The sequence below is a fragment of the Coregonus lavaretus genome, assembly GCF_964263955.1.
Source record: "Coregonus lavaretus genome assembly, chromosome: 13".
Taxonomy (NCBI): domain Eukaryota; kingdom Metazoa; phylum Chordata; class Actinopteri; order Salmoniformes; family Salmonidae; genus Coregonus; species Coregonus lavaretus.
This window is the reverse complement of record NC_140000.1, coordinates 26572580-26589734: the sequence shown is the minus strand read 5'-3', so window position 1 is coordinate 26589734 and position 17155 is coordinate 26572580. Positions and strand designations below refer to the sequence as shown.

The 17155-nt window shown below is 41.5% G+C and overlaps 1 protein-coding gene across 1 annotated transcript; it reads left to right on the top strand.

Moving 5' to 3' along the window:
* Window positions 1-3864: 3864 nt before the first annotated feature.
* On the top strand, window positions 3865-15389 carry LOC311139808 (free fatty acid receptor 2-like). The gene is made up of 2 exons (XM_084174767.1): window positions 3865-3973; window positions 13384-15389. The coding sequence occupies exon 2, from the start codon at window positions 13385-13387 to the stop codon at window positions 14393-14395; it is 1011 nt and encodes a 336-aa protein (XP_084030893.1). The 5' UTR covers window positions 3865-3973; window position 13384; the 3' UTR covers window positions 14396-15389.
* The last annotated feature ends 1766 nt before the right edge of the window (window positions 15390-17155 follow it).

Here is a 17155-nt window from a genome sequence, read left to right as displayed (position 1 = left end):
TCTATGGGGTTGAGATCTGGAGACTGGCTAGGCCACTCCAGGACCTTGAAATGCTTCTTACGAAGCCACTCCTTCGTTGCCTGGGCGGTGTGTTTGGGATCATTGTCATGCTGAAAGACCCAGCCACGTTTCATCTTCAATGCCCTTGCTGATGGAAGGAGGTTTTCACTCAAAATCTCACGATACATGGCCCCATTCATTCTTTCCTTTACACGGATCAGTCGTCCTGGTCCCTTTGCAGAAAAACAGCCCCAAAGCATGATGTTTCCAACCCCATGCTTCACAGTAGGTATGGTGTTCTTTGAATGCAACTCAGCATTCTTTGTCCTCCAAACACGACGAGTTGAGTTTTTATCAAAAAGTAATATTTTGGTTTCATCTGACCATATGACATTCTCCCAATCCTCTTCTGGATCATCCAAATGCACTCTAGCAAACTTCAGATGGGCCTGGACATGTACTGGCTTAAGCAGGGGGACACGTCTGGCACTGCAGGATTTGAGTCCCTGGCGGCGTAGTGTGTTACTGATGGTAGGCTTTGTTACTTTGGTCCCAGCTCTCTGCAGGTCATTCACTAGGTCCCCCCGTGTGGTTCTGGGATTTTTGCTCACCGTTCTTGTGATCATTTTGACCCCACGGGGTGAGATCTTGCGTGGAGCCCCAGATCGAGGGAGATTATCAGTGGTCTTGTATGTCTTCCATTTCCTAATAATTGCTCCCACAGTTGATTTCTTCAAACCAAGCTGCTTACCTATTGCAGATTCAGTCTTCCCAGCCTGGTGCAGGTCTACAATTTTGTTTCTGGTGTCCTTTGACAGCTCTTTGGTCTTGGCCATAGTGGAGTTTGGAGTGTGACTGTTTGAGGTTGTGGACAGGTGTCTTTTATACTGATAACAAGTTCAAACAGGTGCCATTAATACAGGAAATGAGTGGAGGACAGAGGAGCCTCTTAAAGAAGAAGTTACAGGTCTGTGAGAGCCAGAAATCTTTCTTGTTTGTAGGTGACCAAATACTTATTTTCCACCATAATTTGCAAATAAATTCATTAAAAATCCTACAATGTGATTTTCTGGATTTTTTTCTCTCAATTTGTCTGTCATAGTTGACGTGTACCTATGATGAAAATTACAGGCCTCTCTCATCTTTATAAGTGGGAGAACTTGCACAATTGGTGGCTGACTAAATACTTTTTTTCCCCACTGTATTTACGTGCAGTCGTCTAGAGAACTTTCACTAAAGACACGAGTTGGGAAGGACAATCCCTCTCCGACAACCGTTGGTACATCTTTCTGATTACAAAATCTTAAGAATGGGCAGCAGATATTTGAGTAGCCCCAACACTCACAGTTCATGACTGTATACACTGTGTATCAAGGTCAGGATGAACCTGATCTCATTCAGCCAAAAGCCTGATGGATATTAGGTACAACTCCAAGGTCTTGCAGGAACTCACTGGAAGATCGGACATGTGTCCATGAGGATGAGTCCCGAAGTATGGCTTAAATCGTTCTCATTTTGAACACCTACAGTGCATTCGGAAAGTATTCAGACCCCTTGACTTTTTCCTTTACAGCCTTATTCTAAAATGGATTAAGTCGTTTTTATTCCTCATCAATCTACACACAATACCCCATAATGACAAAGCAAAAATAGGTTTTTAGAATTTTTTTCAAATGTATAAAAAAAACAAAACTGAAATATAACATTTACATAAGTATTCAGACCCTTTACTCAGTAATTTGTTGAAGCACCTTTGGCAGCGATTACAGCCTCAAGTCTTCTTGGGTATGACGCTACAAGCTTGTCACACCTGTATTTAAGGAGTTCCTCCCATTATTCTCTGCAGATTCTCTCAAGCTCTGTCAGGTTGGATGGGGAGCGTCGCTGCACAGCTATTTTCAGGTCTTTCCAGAGATGGTTGATCGAGTTCAAGTCCGGGCTCTGGCTGGGCCACTCAAGGACATTCAGAGACTTGTCCCAAAGCCACTCTTGCATTGTCTTGGCTGTGTGCTTAGGGTAGTTGTCCTGTTGGAAGGTGAACCTTCGCCCCAGTCTGAGGTCCTGAGCGCTCTGGAGCAGGTTTTCATCAAGGATCTCTCTATGCTTCGCTCCGTTCACCTTTCCCTCGATCCTGACTAGTCTCCCAGTCACTGCCACTGAAAAACATCCCCATAGGGATGGTGCCAGGTTTCCTCCAGACATGATGCTTGGCATTCAGGCCAAATAGTTCAATCTTGGTTTCAGCAGACTAGAGAATCTTGTTTCTCATGGTCTGAGTCCTTTAGGTGCCTTTTGGCAAACTCCAAGCGGGCTGTCATGTGCCTTTTACTGAGGAGTGGCTTCCATCTGGCCACTCTACCATAAAGGCCTGATGGGTGGAATACTGCAGAGATGGTTGTCCTTCTGGAAGGTTCTCCCATCTCCACAGAGGAACTCTGGAGCTCTGTCAGAGTGACCATCGGGTTCTTGGTCACCTCCCTGACCAAGGCCCTTCTCCAACGATTGCTCAATTTGGCCGGGCGGCCAGCTCTAGGAACAGTCTCGGTGGTTCAAAACTTCTTCCATTTAAGAATGATGGAGGCCACTGTGTTCTTGGAGACCTTCAATGCTACAGACATTTCTTGGTACCCTTCCTCTGATCTGTACCTCGACACAATTCTGTCTCGGAGCTCTATGGACAATTCCTTCGACCTCATGGCTGGGTTTTTGCTCTGACATGCACTGTCAACTGTGGGTACTTATATAGACAGGTGTGTGCCTTTCCAAAATATCTCAAGGATGATAATTGGAAACAGGATGCACCTGAGCGTAATTTCGAGTGTCATAGCAAAGGGTCTGAATACTTATGTAAATACTTTTTAAAATAAGGCTGTAACGTAACAAAATGTGGAAAAAGTAAAGGGGTCTGAATACTTTCCGAATGCACTGTATAGGTACATGTCTGTGTTATACGTCCATGTGTGTGTGTGGTTATGTGAAAGACAGACCGGACACTGGCCTCTGTGGTTTCCAGTTGATGTGGTAACAATGGACTTCTTTATTTCATGCTGGGTGACATTTTTTCATTACCTTCTGGGAACAGTAACAGTCATTAGGAAGTCCAGGCATATACATGTCCATCAACAAGAGGTTCTTTATTTAGAAATATTTATGCACATTTTCAGTTGGCATTGTACTCAACATTGTACTCAATTAGCACTTAGTTTTAGCCATTTTCTTGTACAGGGATGTTTGAATTTTTTATGCTGAAGAGTCAAAGAAGTATGTAAAAGCCAGGAGCTGTGCAGAAACAACAACTTAATTAACTCAATGATTTGTGTGAGTTCTTGTATGAAAACATGTAATATTTTCCAATAGTCAGATAGGCTATGTTGAAATTAATTAGGGGGATGTTCAATCAGAGAGCTTGATATTTCCCATATGTAATTAACATTCTCCACATGCTGAATGATCCATGTAAAAGGTTGGGTGAGAGGTTTGTATTTTTTGGGTTATTCGTGTATTCAGCTATTTATCTATAACCCTAATACTAACCCCAATGTTAAACCTAACTGTGACTACACACCTAACACATAACCCTAGCTTCCAGGCCTCACATCCTAACTCTAACTCTAACTCTAACCCAAACTCTAACCCTAAACCTAACCCGAATTGTAATCTGAGTAAGCTGTTGCATATCAACAGAGTTGCAGTTGAGAGTTTGTTGATAGTTTGAGCATCTACAGATAGATTATATGTTGTGGACTATCCAAATATAGTGTGACCCAAATGGAGAGTCCCCCCCCCCCCCCCCCACCCCCCCAAAAAAGGAACATGTGCATCTTCTTTCCTGTTTAGTACGAGCTGCAGTACGTGACATCAAGTACGTCAAATTGAGACATTACCATTAACAGCACAGTTTATTTGGAGCCAAGCTTACTCACCATTTGACCAGGAGACGTGCGTGTGTGTCTGTGTGTGTTTGCTGACTAAGGTATGTACAGTGGAACTCTTTTGATATCATGCTTCTTGTGCTATTATCAGGAGCTTTTATGTAAATGTTGGCAAAGTAGACAGACAATGCTTTTATATATTTCACAAGGAAGACATACTAAAACACAAAATACATGTAAGCCTTTTGAAATCTGTTACATCTAAGGTAAATATGAAATACTTACCATGTAACAAAATATAAATATTTGAACATATTTGGTAAAAACAGTTGTCAAGGCATGTGTTCCAAGCATAGTGAACTCATACAGTACTTATTTCTGTTGAGAAGATGGTACTTTTTACGACCAATTTAAGTGTCAGTTAAGAGTTACATTTTTGCTTTAGGAATATATAAAATATAAAAATTGGCTGAGTAATCAACCTTTTCACATATCCATTTGAGTAATGAGATGGTACAGGTATGTTCTGTTCTGTGTCTGTACTACACTCTGTCTAAATTGTCATGGTTACTGCCAGTGGCGATTTTAGCATGTAAATCTTGGTGGGGCAAACACGTTTTTTTGGGGGTGGGGATGCATGCCAGAAAAGCCACTACACAACACAACACTAAACATGAATTGCACACTATAGCAGTGACAAACGGTGCCCACAAACTGTTAGCGCCTACATAAAGCTGTCCCAACACGGAACCACTGCTACACCTGGCTATCAGAGGAGCCTTATCTGGCAGCGAAACAGTTCCTTCAGCCTCATTTACTGCCTTTTAAAAAAACATAGCTTTTATTGCTGACTTGCTTAAACAAATGTGGTTTCTACTGACAATTGAGATGTACAAACTATGGCATAAGGCAGGGGTGTCAAACTCATTTTAGCTCAAGGGCCACATGGAGGAAAATCTATTCCCAAGTGGGCCGGACCGGAAAAATCATGGTATATATAACTTAAAAACAACATCTTCAGATTGTTTTCTTTGTTTTAATACGATCAACATACAACATAAAGCTGGAGCCTGAGGACAGTGTGTCCAAAATAGTACAAGCACAACATCACTATTAATCATAAAACACGTCAAGTTTATTTGAAAATTCGAAAGAAAAAGAACACACAAACACACAATGCCTCAGTGATTAACAGAACTGTTTCACAGATCACAGAACTACATCAGGGTGTCATTTCTCAGGCAGAAATGTAGATACAAATAATGAAATCCTGTTCCCCAAACAAGTTTAAGAACCACAGAGTCAAGAATAGGTTAAATATACAAATAAAATAAAATCAATTAAAAACAATAGCACATCAACATAAAAACATATAAACATAAAGCTGGAGCCTGAGGACAGTGTCCAAAAGCACAACATCACTATTAATCATAAAACACCTCAAGTTATTTGAAAGTTCTGAGGACAAAGAACACACAAACACACAATGCCTCAGTGATTCACAGAAGTATATCACAGATCACAGAACTATATCAGGGTGTCATTTCTCAGGCAGAAATGTAGATAAAAATAATGAAATCCTGTTCCCCAAACAAGTGCAAGAACCACAGAGTCAAGAATAGGTTAAATATACAAATAAAATAAAATCTATTAAAAACAATAGCACATCAACATAAAAACATATAAACATAAATCTGAAAGCGTTGCTCAAACTCCCGTAACAGTCCCGTTATTTTATCTTTGAACCGCTTCATGTCTGCCACATGTTGGGTCGCGCACAAATTTTTCAGACAGGGGAAGTGAGCTGCATCACCACCGGCAAGTTGCGTCTCCCACAATGACAGCTTCAACTTGAAAGAACGTATGCTGTCATAATACTGCGTGACAACTTTGTTGCGCCATTGCAGCTGTTTGTTCAAGTTATTTAGGTGCTCTGTAACATCCACCATAAATGCAAGGTCCTGCATCCATTCTGCGGAATGAAATTCTAACACTGGTTTGCCCTTTTCTTCCATGAACTGTTCAATTTCTTCTCGTAAATCAAAGAAACGCCTCAGCACAGCACCTCGGCTTAACCATCTTACCTCAGTGTGGTATGGCAGGCCATAGATGTGGTCTTTCTCTCTGAGAAGGCTGTCAAACTGACGGTGATTCAGGCTTCTGGATCGGATGAAATTAACAGTTTGGATGACCACCTTCATGACGTTATCCATCTTTAATGACTTGCAACACAAAGCCTCCTGGTGCAAAATACAGTGAAAAGTCAAAAAATCACGTCCTCCATTTGCAGATTGCACTTTCTCTCTGAACTTTGTCACAACGCCTGCTTTTTTCCCGATCATTGAGGGCGCACCATCTGTAGCCAGGCTGACAGCGCGGGACCAGTCCACTCCGACCCTGTCCAGCGCGCCGACGAGTGCGGTAAAAATATCAGCTGCTGTCGTTGTATCTGTCATCGGCACCAACTCCACGAACTCCTCGTGACGGTCAATGTGTCATCAACTCCGCGGATGAAAATGGCCAGTTGTGCAACATCTGTAATGTCCGTGCTTTCATCAATTGCAACCGAAAACGCAATAAATGACTTTACTTTTTGCTTCAACTGGCTGTCCAAATCCACTGAAAGATCGGAAATCCTGTCTGCAACTGTGTTTCTTGTCAGGCTGATATTTGCAAAAGCCTGCCGCTTTTCAGGGCACACAATCTCCGCTGCCTTCATCATGCATGTTTTTACAAATTCACCCTGACTAAATGGTTTTGAAGCCACTGCGATTTCATTAGCAATGAGGTAGCTAGCTTTCACTGCAGCGTCACTGATGTCTCGGCTGTGAGTAAACACAGACTGCTGTTTCTTCAGACCCGCCAACAGTTCATTCACCTTCTCTCATCTCCGCTGTCCTTGAAAGTTGTCATATTTGTCGGCATGAAGACTCACATAGTGGCGACAAAGGTTATATTCTTTCAGCACTGCAACATGCTCTGAACACACCAAACATACAGCTTTCCCATTCAATTCCGTGAATAAATAGGATTACCATTTTTCTTGGAACACTCTGCACTGCGTCCACTTTTCTCTTTTTTGACAGAGACATATTGGGGCAATGAGGGTGCCAAAGCACATAATGTTAAAAGTAGAAGCCATAATAAATATCGCGGGCAAAACAAAGTAGCTCATTGGCTGCACGTGCTTGACCTACTTGCTCTGCCCCGGTATAAACAGTTTGCTTGCTTAACACAATTGCTATTGCGCCATCCAGTGGACGCAATTGGAACAGCAGTTTGCGGGCCTGATCCGGCCCGCGGGCCGGACGTTTGACACCCCTGGCATAAGGGGTCGACAAGCGGATAAGAGGCATTCCGTGATTTCGATTAAGACATTAATGAGCGAGCAAGGATGGACATAGTCAATACTATTGTTCAGCACTTTTGAAATGTACTGCGACAGAATTCAGAACATGGGCCGTTCTTACAGTATTCTCCCTGTACACCAAGTCAGAACCGTAGGATAAATAAAGAGGGCATATAAGCAGACAATGAAAGCTCTTACAATATTCAATGATTATATTTCTCTAAAACAGGTTATAGGCACCACCAAGTCAGAACAGTAGGTGAAATTAAGAGGGGAAAATAGACCAAATTATTAGGGTGAGGCACATGGGCTACTAACAGCTTACTACACAACAGACACTTAGTATTACTTTCTTAGCTACAGTATACATATCTCCCTGGCATATTACATCATTTATGCAGCAACATACAAGACATTTTTGGACTCACTTTGGTGTGCTGTGCTCACTTGAACAGGAAGGTGGCGCGGCGGTCATCAAACTTTGTCATCAAAGTCTGGCATTCTCTGGATTTATGGTGCTTTCAAGACAACTAGGAACTCAGAAAAAAACAAGGTCGAATCATGATGACGTCAGTGATCTTCAGGTCGTAGCTCTAGAAAGAGGCCCGAGTTCCTGACTTACAATTCTGAGTTGGATGACCGTTCAAAACATATTTTGCCAGTCGGAGCTTGTTTTTTCCAGAGTTCCCAGTTGTCTTCAACTCACTGAAGTCAGATTTCCCAGTTCCGAGTTAACAGTTGTTTTAAGCGCGGCAGAAATCATGCTGGATTGACAGCATGGCCAATGTTGAATGTTTATCATTTTAAGCTTGGAAAAGAGACCCTTAAACCCAGAATTGGGACCACACACCCACTCCACTGAATAGCAGGCTAGTGATTGCTTTGCAATGCTTGCAGTTAGCCACTGATTCCTTCCAAACCACTCATTGTTGAATTTGCGATTTCCAACTTGTTGTGTAATGTTTATGTCCAATGGCCGATGAGCACCGATACGTTTTATCTATAATTTATCTTCATTATTTATCTTCCTATGACAAGGATTAAAAAGGATTTGCCAGTAGATTGATTCATTATGATGACTGCTAGCTAAGATTTTGAAAGTATGATGTTGACATGATCAGTCCAATCAAACCTACGGTAGATATAACGTGATTTGACTTCATTTTATCTGTGGCCAATGACCTTGAGCCTTCTTGGATGGGTGCTTCTAATGTAACTCTATGGCAGCACCAAAGGGGCTTGAATTTTAGAGCTCTACCCTTAGATTTGGTAGTGATGTAGTGTCCCAATGAGTGACAAAACACTGAGCCAATCACAGCACAATTAGACAACATTACCAACCACTACGCTCTGTATCTTCCGCTGGCCCATCACAACAGAAAGCACTGAGCTAGTCTGAAACACCTGCATTTTGGAGCTGCCTTACTCAAGAAAGCAAAAAAGAGACCATGTTTGTATGGTGGCTTTATTAACTCAATGATTTTCTAACGTTTTTTACGTTGTTTGCAAACTGATATGTGACACGTATCAATGAAAAAATTAAACGCAAAACAGGCAACCCCCCCACCCATTTTATTTGTTTATTATTTTTTTAAGCTGCAAAATGTGGGGCTCTGAATGACGGGTCGCCACTGGTTACTGCAAACTCTTAGAGTTTTTTGGTCCTTTGGGAATGAGTGTGTGATGTTCCAGTCTAATGGTTGCTATCCAAATGGGCATCACTGTCTCGCCAATCACCCTCCGTAAAATTTTGTCATTTTGAGTAAAATCTCTATTGCTATAGTACATCTGTAATGATGAGCTGCATTTAAAGTGTTGGGTTCTGTCAAGGTGAGCATTGTTTATCATTAGTGACCAGGTGAAACTCTCTCTGTTCCAACCCTGCGCTAACACACCTTATTCAACTAATCAAGGTCTTGGTGAGTAGTTGATTTGTTGAAAACAATGTGTTAGGGCCAGTGGCGGCTCCTGAAAAAATTCTCAGGAGGGGCAATTTTTCTGATGATTTAGGTGACCTACACACATTTAAAAAAAAGATATGTCCAGCAACAACATGAAGACAGGGGCAGCATATAAGTCAATACCAGAAGCATTTATTGACTGATCTCAAAAGTGTTGGCTTACCAGGGTTGGTGGAGCCCTCAGTTTCATCTTTGCCTCGCAAAGCTAACTCAAACACTCCGCAAAACTTCACACACTGGATTAGCCGGCTGAGGATGTGGCGGTTCTTGCTAATGTCGTAGTAAATATATTTGTTATAGTGAATATGGAATATGATATGTTGAGTAAAATGTTGTGCTAAGATCTATTTAGGTCAGGAGCTGGTTATAAGTTCTGTTCCTATCCAATAACAATGGACAAAAGGGTCCTATCTTGTCAGCCTTGTCAGCAGGTGGCCAAGGACAACACCCACGCCATAGGCCTCTCAGTTCTTCCAACTCACGAGTTCTTGCTCTGAGGACACACACACACACAAACACACACACACACACACACACATCATCACTGTTAAACACACACACACACACATCATCACTGTTAAACACACACACACACACACACACAAAAATCCCCTCTCTTAGGCTGAACATTTGAAGACAGAGAACCCGACTCAGAGCCAATGCAACAGTGACAGTAGCCTGGAGGTGACCTCGCCCAACTCATCAGGACCAATCAGAAGATCAGAACTACTAGATTGAACCTACTTCATTTATTGCATAAAATGTCTGCACACAATGTTTCGGGGCTCTCTTCAGATAATAATAATAATAATAATAATAATATGCCATTTAGCAGACGCTTTTATCCAAAGCGACTTACAGTCATGCGTGCATACATTTTTACGTATGGGTGGTCCCGGGGATCGAACCCACTACCTTGGCGTTACAAGCACCATGCTCTACCAGCTGAGCTACAGAAAGTGGATACTCATGGATGCGCATTGCAATTGTAAAATGTCAACACAATTGGAGACACCACGTCATTTTTGGAGACATGTTATTGACAGTAAACTATTGTAGATGCGACTGCTAACTAAATAAAACATTTTAGCTGGCTAGCTAATCATCTTAGCTAAATGTGGGGCAAACAATTCAGTTATTTACCGTTAATTTGAGGGATTGGGGTGAAAGAAATCGAGTTACATAGTGATACTTTACGATATACTGTATTGACAATATCGCAATATTTTAGCGCTAGTTGGCTGTACCTGCACCAAAACACCATTATTGTTCCTTCATAGCTTGTTCTCAATCTTTTCACATTGGGAGCCAATTAGTTTTCAGCACTTTTATTTCCATGACTGATCAAAACTCGTTCTCATGGCTTTCTGATCCCTCTGCAACAGACATATGGTGCGCAATAAAATCACAGTATCGAATCGCAATACGTATAGAATCATGAGACTCGCAATGCTGATGCATATATCTTATCGTGAGGTTCCTGGCAATTCCCAGGCCAAGTTCATTTGCCACAACAAATCTCTTCGCTAGCAAACGCGATGTCTTCTCCAAAACGACAATGTGTCTCCAGCAATGTTTACTTTTTTGACGTTCTATGGCATCTCCACTTTCCAAGCATATATGACCACATGTAATATTTTGGTAAGTGATGCAAATAGTGAACTATGTAGGGCCAGGATGTAAAATATATGTAGCTGCAGCAATTTCTCTTATCTGATATGGTAAGTAATGGGGCTTAATGTATAGCTCCCTAAGAGTTTGACGAACGGGTCCGTGAACGCGATTCCAGATATATTTACCTCTGAATAAACTGCCTTTATTACACCATATCCACATCCAGTAAACTTGTGATTATCAACACTAACCTCATCGTTGTGGCGGCGGACAGCTAGCCTGTATCCCTCGTCATCCAGTTGAGTGAGTGGCAATGTCTTTTTTCGTTCGTACCAATTTTTGGAAAATCCTCGGGTGTAGGACTTTCCGCCTTTAGTAGAAACCTGTTGAATTATTAAATTTGGTCTAGGAGGTCCTAATTGTTTCGTTGCCAATTTATCTTAATTTGTTCGCCGACAAAAAGGAACTTCTTTCAAAGACACAATCGAGTTGGACTGAAGCCTAGCCATTTTGATAGTAGTAGTGAATTGATTGAGGCTGCTACCTGGTCTTTTCTTAGTTACGTTCATTCGTGGTTACGTTATGTATGACGAAAGCGCGTAAGTGCAAGCCCACAGACACCCATAGAGAATGTATTGAAAGCTTTGAAATGTGAAAAAAATAGATTTTACATGACAGGCTATGAGAGACTTCTGGGCGATTTTCAACCTGACTGAAATCGCCCAAAAAACGGGCGGGGCCATTTGAAGCACGACTTTAGCCTGATTTGACATTTAGTGGCTGTCAGATCAGACGTGAACACTGATAACTGCTGTTGCCGTGATATAATTTTTTATAAATTTATAAAAAAAAAAAAAAAAAATTTTTTATTTTTTATAATTGATTAAAAAAAAAATCCCTTCCTTTTCCCGTTTGGCAGTGCGTCGCCCATATCGCCCTATTGAACAAGCCGTCCCTGGTTAGGGCTGTGCTGGTGGAGAAAAGCCTGTAGACACAGTAGTTCCCCAAAACCAGGGTTGGTGACCACTGAACTAGCACACTCCACCAAATCTCACTCTGTACAATACACCAAGTGTCATTTTACATTTCTTATACTATCTTATTAAAGAAATAAGCTGTCAAATGAATGAGAAATCTCATGGAACCTCAAACATTTACCCTCACATGAACAGCCACATGTCCAGTGCATGGTGGTTTCTCATAACAAGCTACCTCCCAGACCAGAATGCATCCGCTAGACAGCCGTTTTATCAGTTGAGGGTTTACAACACCTTGACAACTCCTCGGCAACACCAGATAAACGAATAAAAGCCGGCTACCTCTTTCCTGCAGGTGTATGTCTTTGCACCATTCCCAAGATAACTGAGATGTGTTTTGAACATCTGAAACCATGTTTCTTCTCATGTTTATTGTCATTTAGATACCATATCCCCTTCTGGAGAACTTGGGCTTCTATAATAATAAACAATTGAAGTTCACATGACCCAGTTTTTAATAATTATACCCTTCCTCCAAGGGGTGTGTTTTAGCAGAAATTGATTGCAAAAATATTGTTGAGTCAGTGTTGGGAAAGAAAATGAGAAGTAGATGACCGTGTTCATGTTCGTGTTAATCAGTCTTTCCCAAGGTTGGTTAGAAAAATAAGATCCAGTTCTCACAAATCATTATTTACCTTGGTTACATTCTTCCCCATGTAATTGACATTGACATCATATTACCGTATTGACATGCACTTGTCATCAAGTTGTTGAATTGGAGTGAGCAGGAAAGTATGGAAAACCAGAAAATCCATTTAGCTTCTTTTGAATTCCTATTCTGTTCACAATCTTAATATTGTCAGTGCAGAGGTCATTCTTGATAACACTGCTTGCCCCAAAATATGTGACTATCATTTCAACAGATACTTTGTGGAAGTGTGTTTGGGAACCAAATAACCCCTCGCTCTGTAGAAATTAAAGTCACTCTTCAAATACCGTCCTTTTGGCTTACCAGCCACTGAACACTTGTGTCATGATGGGAGTATTATGTTGTTAGTTTGCTCCACCATGAATAGAAGGAAGCTTAGGGATTCATGCTCGCGCTGGGTATTAACACTGGGATTAGCTGAGAGGCATCTGGGATACTCAAGGCTGTGAAGCACAAACAGACCGCTCCCTTTATTGTTGTGATGCGTACCTCGTTTGCCACAATTAACGGCTTCACTCCAATGCATTGTGCCTACAGAGGCAAGGTCTTGCTAGTTTGGAAAGGGGGCAGGGTTTGCCAACAAGTCCCCTGCTTGAGGACCATAACGATGTTGACGTTTGCTCTGTATACCTCCATTTGTCTACTGTAGAGTCCAACCATAGACTTGCCATAGACAACAATAGACTCAAAGAAACTCTTGTTACACAGAATGACATGGCTTTGTTAACTAATTGCATCACACCCATTGTAGCCATCCTTGTGAGTGAATTCAACCTTCGTGTGAAATTCTATGTACACCTTCACTGACTGATTATGCATATCCTGAATTGACCCCAGATTGAGTACCTGCATTAGCTAACGCAAACATTGGCTCATTTTCTGTATCCTTCCTCTTTTGCAGAATGCTGTCTGAGAAGGAAGTCATGGAAAGATACGGCCACAGCAGCCTGGTGCTGGTGGTCTACATCATCACCTTCCTGATTGGCTTCCCTGCCAATGTTGTGGCCTTCTACACCTTCAGCAAGAAGGTGAGACAGAAAGCCATGCCCATCGACATCCTGCTCCTCAACCTGACCATCTCGGACCTCCTCTTCCTGCTCTTCCTGCCCTTCAAGATCAAAGAGGCGGCGGACTACATGAAATGGAACATGCCCCACTTCCTGTGTCCATTGACCAGCTTCGTCTTCTACACAACCATTTACAACAGCACCTTCTTTCTGACCGCCATCAGCGTCGAACGCTACCTGGGGGTGGCCTTTCCCATCAAGTACAAACTCAAAAGACGGCCTTTGTACGCCACGGTGGCTAGCGTCTTCTTCTGGGCGATCTCCATGGCGCACATCAGTATCGTTTACATCATGCAATACTTCGAACATCCCAATGCCACCCGGACAGACCCTTCAGAACTGGACGTGTGTTACAAGAATTTCACCCAGGAGCAGCTGCAGGTCCTGATGCCTGTCCGTCTGGAGCTCTTTCTGGTTCTATTCTGTGTACCTTTCTTCATCTGCTGCTTCTGCTACATCAACTTCATCCGGATCCTCGCTCAGCTGCCCAGCATCAACCCCAAGAAACGTCTGCGGGCCATCGGCCTGTCTCTGGGGACCCTGCTGGTGTTCATCGTCTGCTTCGCGCCCTATAACCTGTCACACGTAGTGGGCTTCGTCAACTGGAAGAGTCCCGATTGGCGGGTGGACGCGCTCTTGTCCAGTACCGTCAACGCCAGCCTGGACCCCATCATCTTCTACTTCTCCTCGTCGGCCCTCAGGGGTACCTTACACCTCTTCCTGAAGAGCTTGGTGGAGAGGGTGCAGGGGTTGTGCTGCTGCCGTAAGGCTCTCTACTGCCCCCTGGTGTTCTGCTCCAGAATTCAGAAGGACAGCACGCCAAGCTCCAATGACAGCTCCTTATAGTGCACATGTGTCAAACTCATTCCACGGAGGGCAGATGGTCTGCGGGTTGTCACTCCTCCCTTGTACTTAATTGATTAATTAAGGTCACTAATTAGTAAAGAAATCCCCTCACCTGGTTGTTTATGTCTTAAAAACCAAAGACCTGCAGATACTAGGCCTCCATGAAATTAGTTTGACACCCCTGTTATAGTGTGCTGTCAAGCCATATGCTACACATGCTACATGCTAGCTACATAAGTTAGCTAAATGCTAGCCTGTTCAATGTATTTATTGCACTTCGGTTCTTATGGAAAAGACGGAGGTCTATGATATCTGTTTTTATAAGTAGCCTATACATGAATCAGTGGCGGTCGGTGCCGTTTAAGATGAGGGAGGATGTTATTTTTTTAATGAGCATGGCCTTATTTTTATTACAGCATATTAGATGACTGTCATTCATATTCCATTCTCCCAGTTCAATGTAACATCGATAGGTTTAGGCTACCACATGAGGTTGCTACAACCTAGCCTATGAGTGAAAGTTTACAATGTAGGTGCACAGGTCGAGATAATTTTGAGTAATCAAGGTGATATACAGTGACACATTCCTCCTCTGAGGAGCCTCCACTGACATTAATGTATGTGTAGTATGCATTTATATGTGTGTATTTATTAGCATTTGAAGGTTTTATATTATTTCTGTTCCCCTATATTTTATATGAACTTTTTATACTGATGACATTAAAATCTCTTTTTGCATCATACTTCTGGAAATATTCAAAGTGATGCCATTTCCCCTATGAAAATGTTTCACAAAATGTGATACACAGACTTGCATAATACTCTGCGATTGTCCCAATCTGTGTCGGATGTAGCTGTTGTAACTTTCTCACTCATCATTATTCATGATTCATTCAGGACTATTCGTAATCAAGGTAGCATCCACATTAATGTATAAGTGTTTTGAAACATATTCTATTCTTATTTACAATAAAAGTGACTCCAAAATGACATAATACATGATTTAACATTCAAATCTATTGGGCACAAACTAATCTGAAACACACCCAAAACAAACAGCAAATGCATCCAACAAGTTTGTAGAGTCACAAGCTTGATGTAATCATTGCATGCTATGATTATGGGACCAAAATACTAAACTTTTGACTACTTTAATATACATATAAGTGAATTTGTCCCAATACTATATTTTGCTCTCTCATCTACACACAATACCCCATAATGACAAAGTGAAAACATGTTTTTAGAAATGTTTGCAAATTTAATTAAAATGAAATACAGAATTATCTCATTTATATACATAAGTATTCACGCCCCTGAGTCAATACATGTTAGAATCACATTTATCAGCGATTACAGCTGTGAGTTTTTCTGGGTAAGTCTCTAAGAGCTTTGCACATTATTCTTTTGAAAATTATTTAAGCTCTGTCAAGTTGGCTGTTGATCATTGCTAGACATCCATTTTCAAGTCTTGCCATATATTTTCAAGCCGATTTAATGATTTAAGTCAAAACTGTAACTAGGCCACTCAGGAACATTCAATGTTGTCTTGGTAAGCAACTCCAGTGTATATTTGTCCTTGTGTTTTAGGTTATTGTCCTGCTGAAAGGTGAATTTGTCTCCCAATGTCTGTTGGATGGCAGTCTGAACCAGGTTTTCCTCTAGGATTTTGCCTGTGCTTAGCTCTATTCTGTTTCTGTTAGATTAATCTGGATTTTAAGAATAATGACTAAAGGATTTCACCCCAAATACAGTATAAATGTTAGAATTATCATGTAGTGTCAAACCACTAACAGAGGGGGCGGTACTATACATTCAAGGGGGAAGGCGGAAACTGTTTAGAAAACCCACCTAAAGGTGGGAGGAGTCAAGTTCAGGAGGTATAAAATCGTATGTTTGGGTCTTTGGCCCCAGAGCTCTCCATGAATAAATATACAGATAATACTTGTTGGTTGTGGACCTTGAATCATTGATGATTAAAACCAGAGCCTTACAACCTCTGGTAATGATTCAAGCTTAGGTTGAATTAGAGATAGAAATTCACATGACAGATTGGTCCTTCGAGACGGATCTTAATACATCTTTATCGTTCTAAGAACACCGAAACCCGTGCACGGGCGGGTGATAGCATCCGTGAAAGAGTCCTGGCCTTCGACATTAAGGTTATAAACAGGCCGGTGATTACTCTTTATGAACGATAAAGACGTTAACAAGTTTGAAAAAGCATTTAAATCCAAACTGCAAGGAAAATGTCAGTAATTTTTATTCATGGATTTTGGTGAAATGATTTGAACTTGAATGAGAATAGTGATTCTTGTGAGAGGGCAGAGAATAGTTACCAAAATCTCAAAGAAGGTAATAATTATTACGACTGGGGAGGGTCCGAAAATGACCCTAAGTAAATAGCTATTACAAAAATAAACTAGTCCGAAATGACATGGAGTGAATGGCCATCACAAATGTAAACTAGTTAATATTGTCATTGTGCGAGATGCAGTGTAACAGTATAAACAGGGAGATAATTATCATTGTGTGAGATGGATGAGTCGGGAGTAGCGTATACGACTGGGGATTTGCTAGAACTCTGTGTGTTTCATGAAACTAGAGCAGTTACGACCTCTAGGTTACAAATAAGTTTAGCAAATGATTGTATAAGGTCGTATATGTGTGAGACTTAATCCATCGGGAAACGTGATAATTATTTCGAGGAAGGAGCAAAAAATAAGTTGCGTGAGAAAAAATGGTTATCTAACTCTTTTC

Excerpts from the sequence above, each read along its gene's own strand:
- LOC311139808 (XM_084174767.1), top strand. The coding sequence starts at position 13,385 with ATGCTGTCTGAGAAGGAAGTCATGGAAAGATACGGCCACAGCAGCCTG.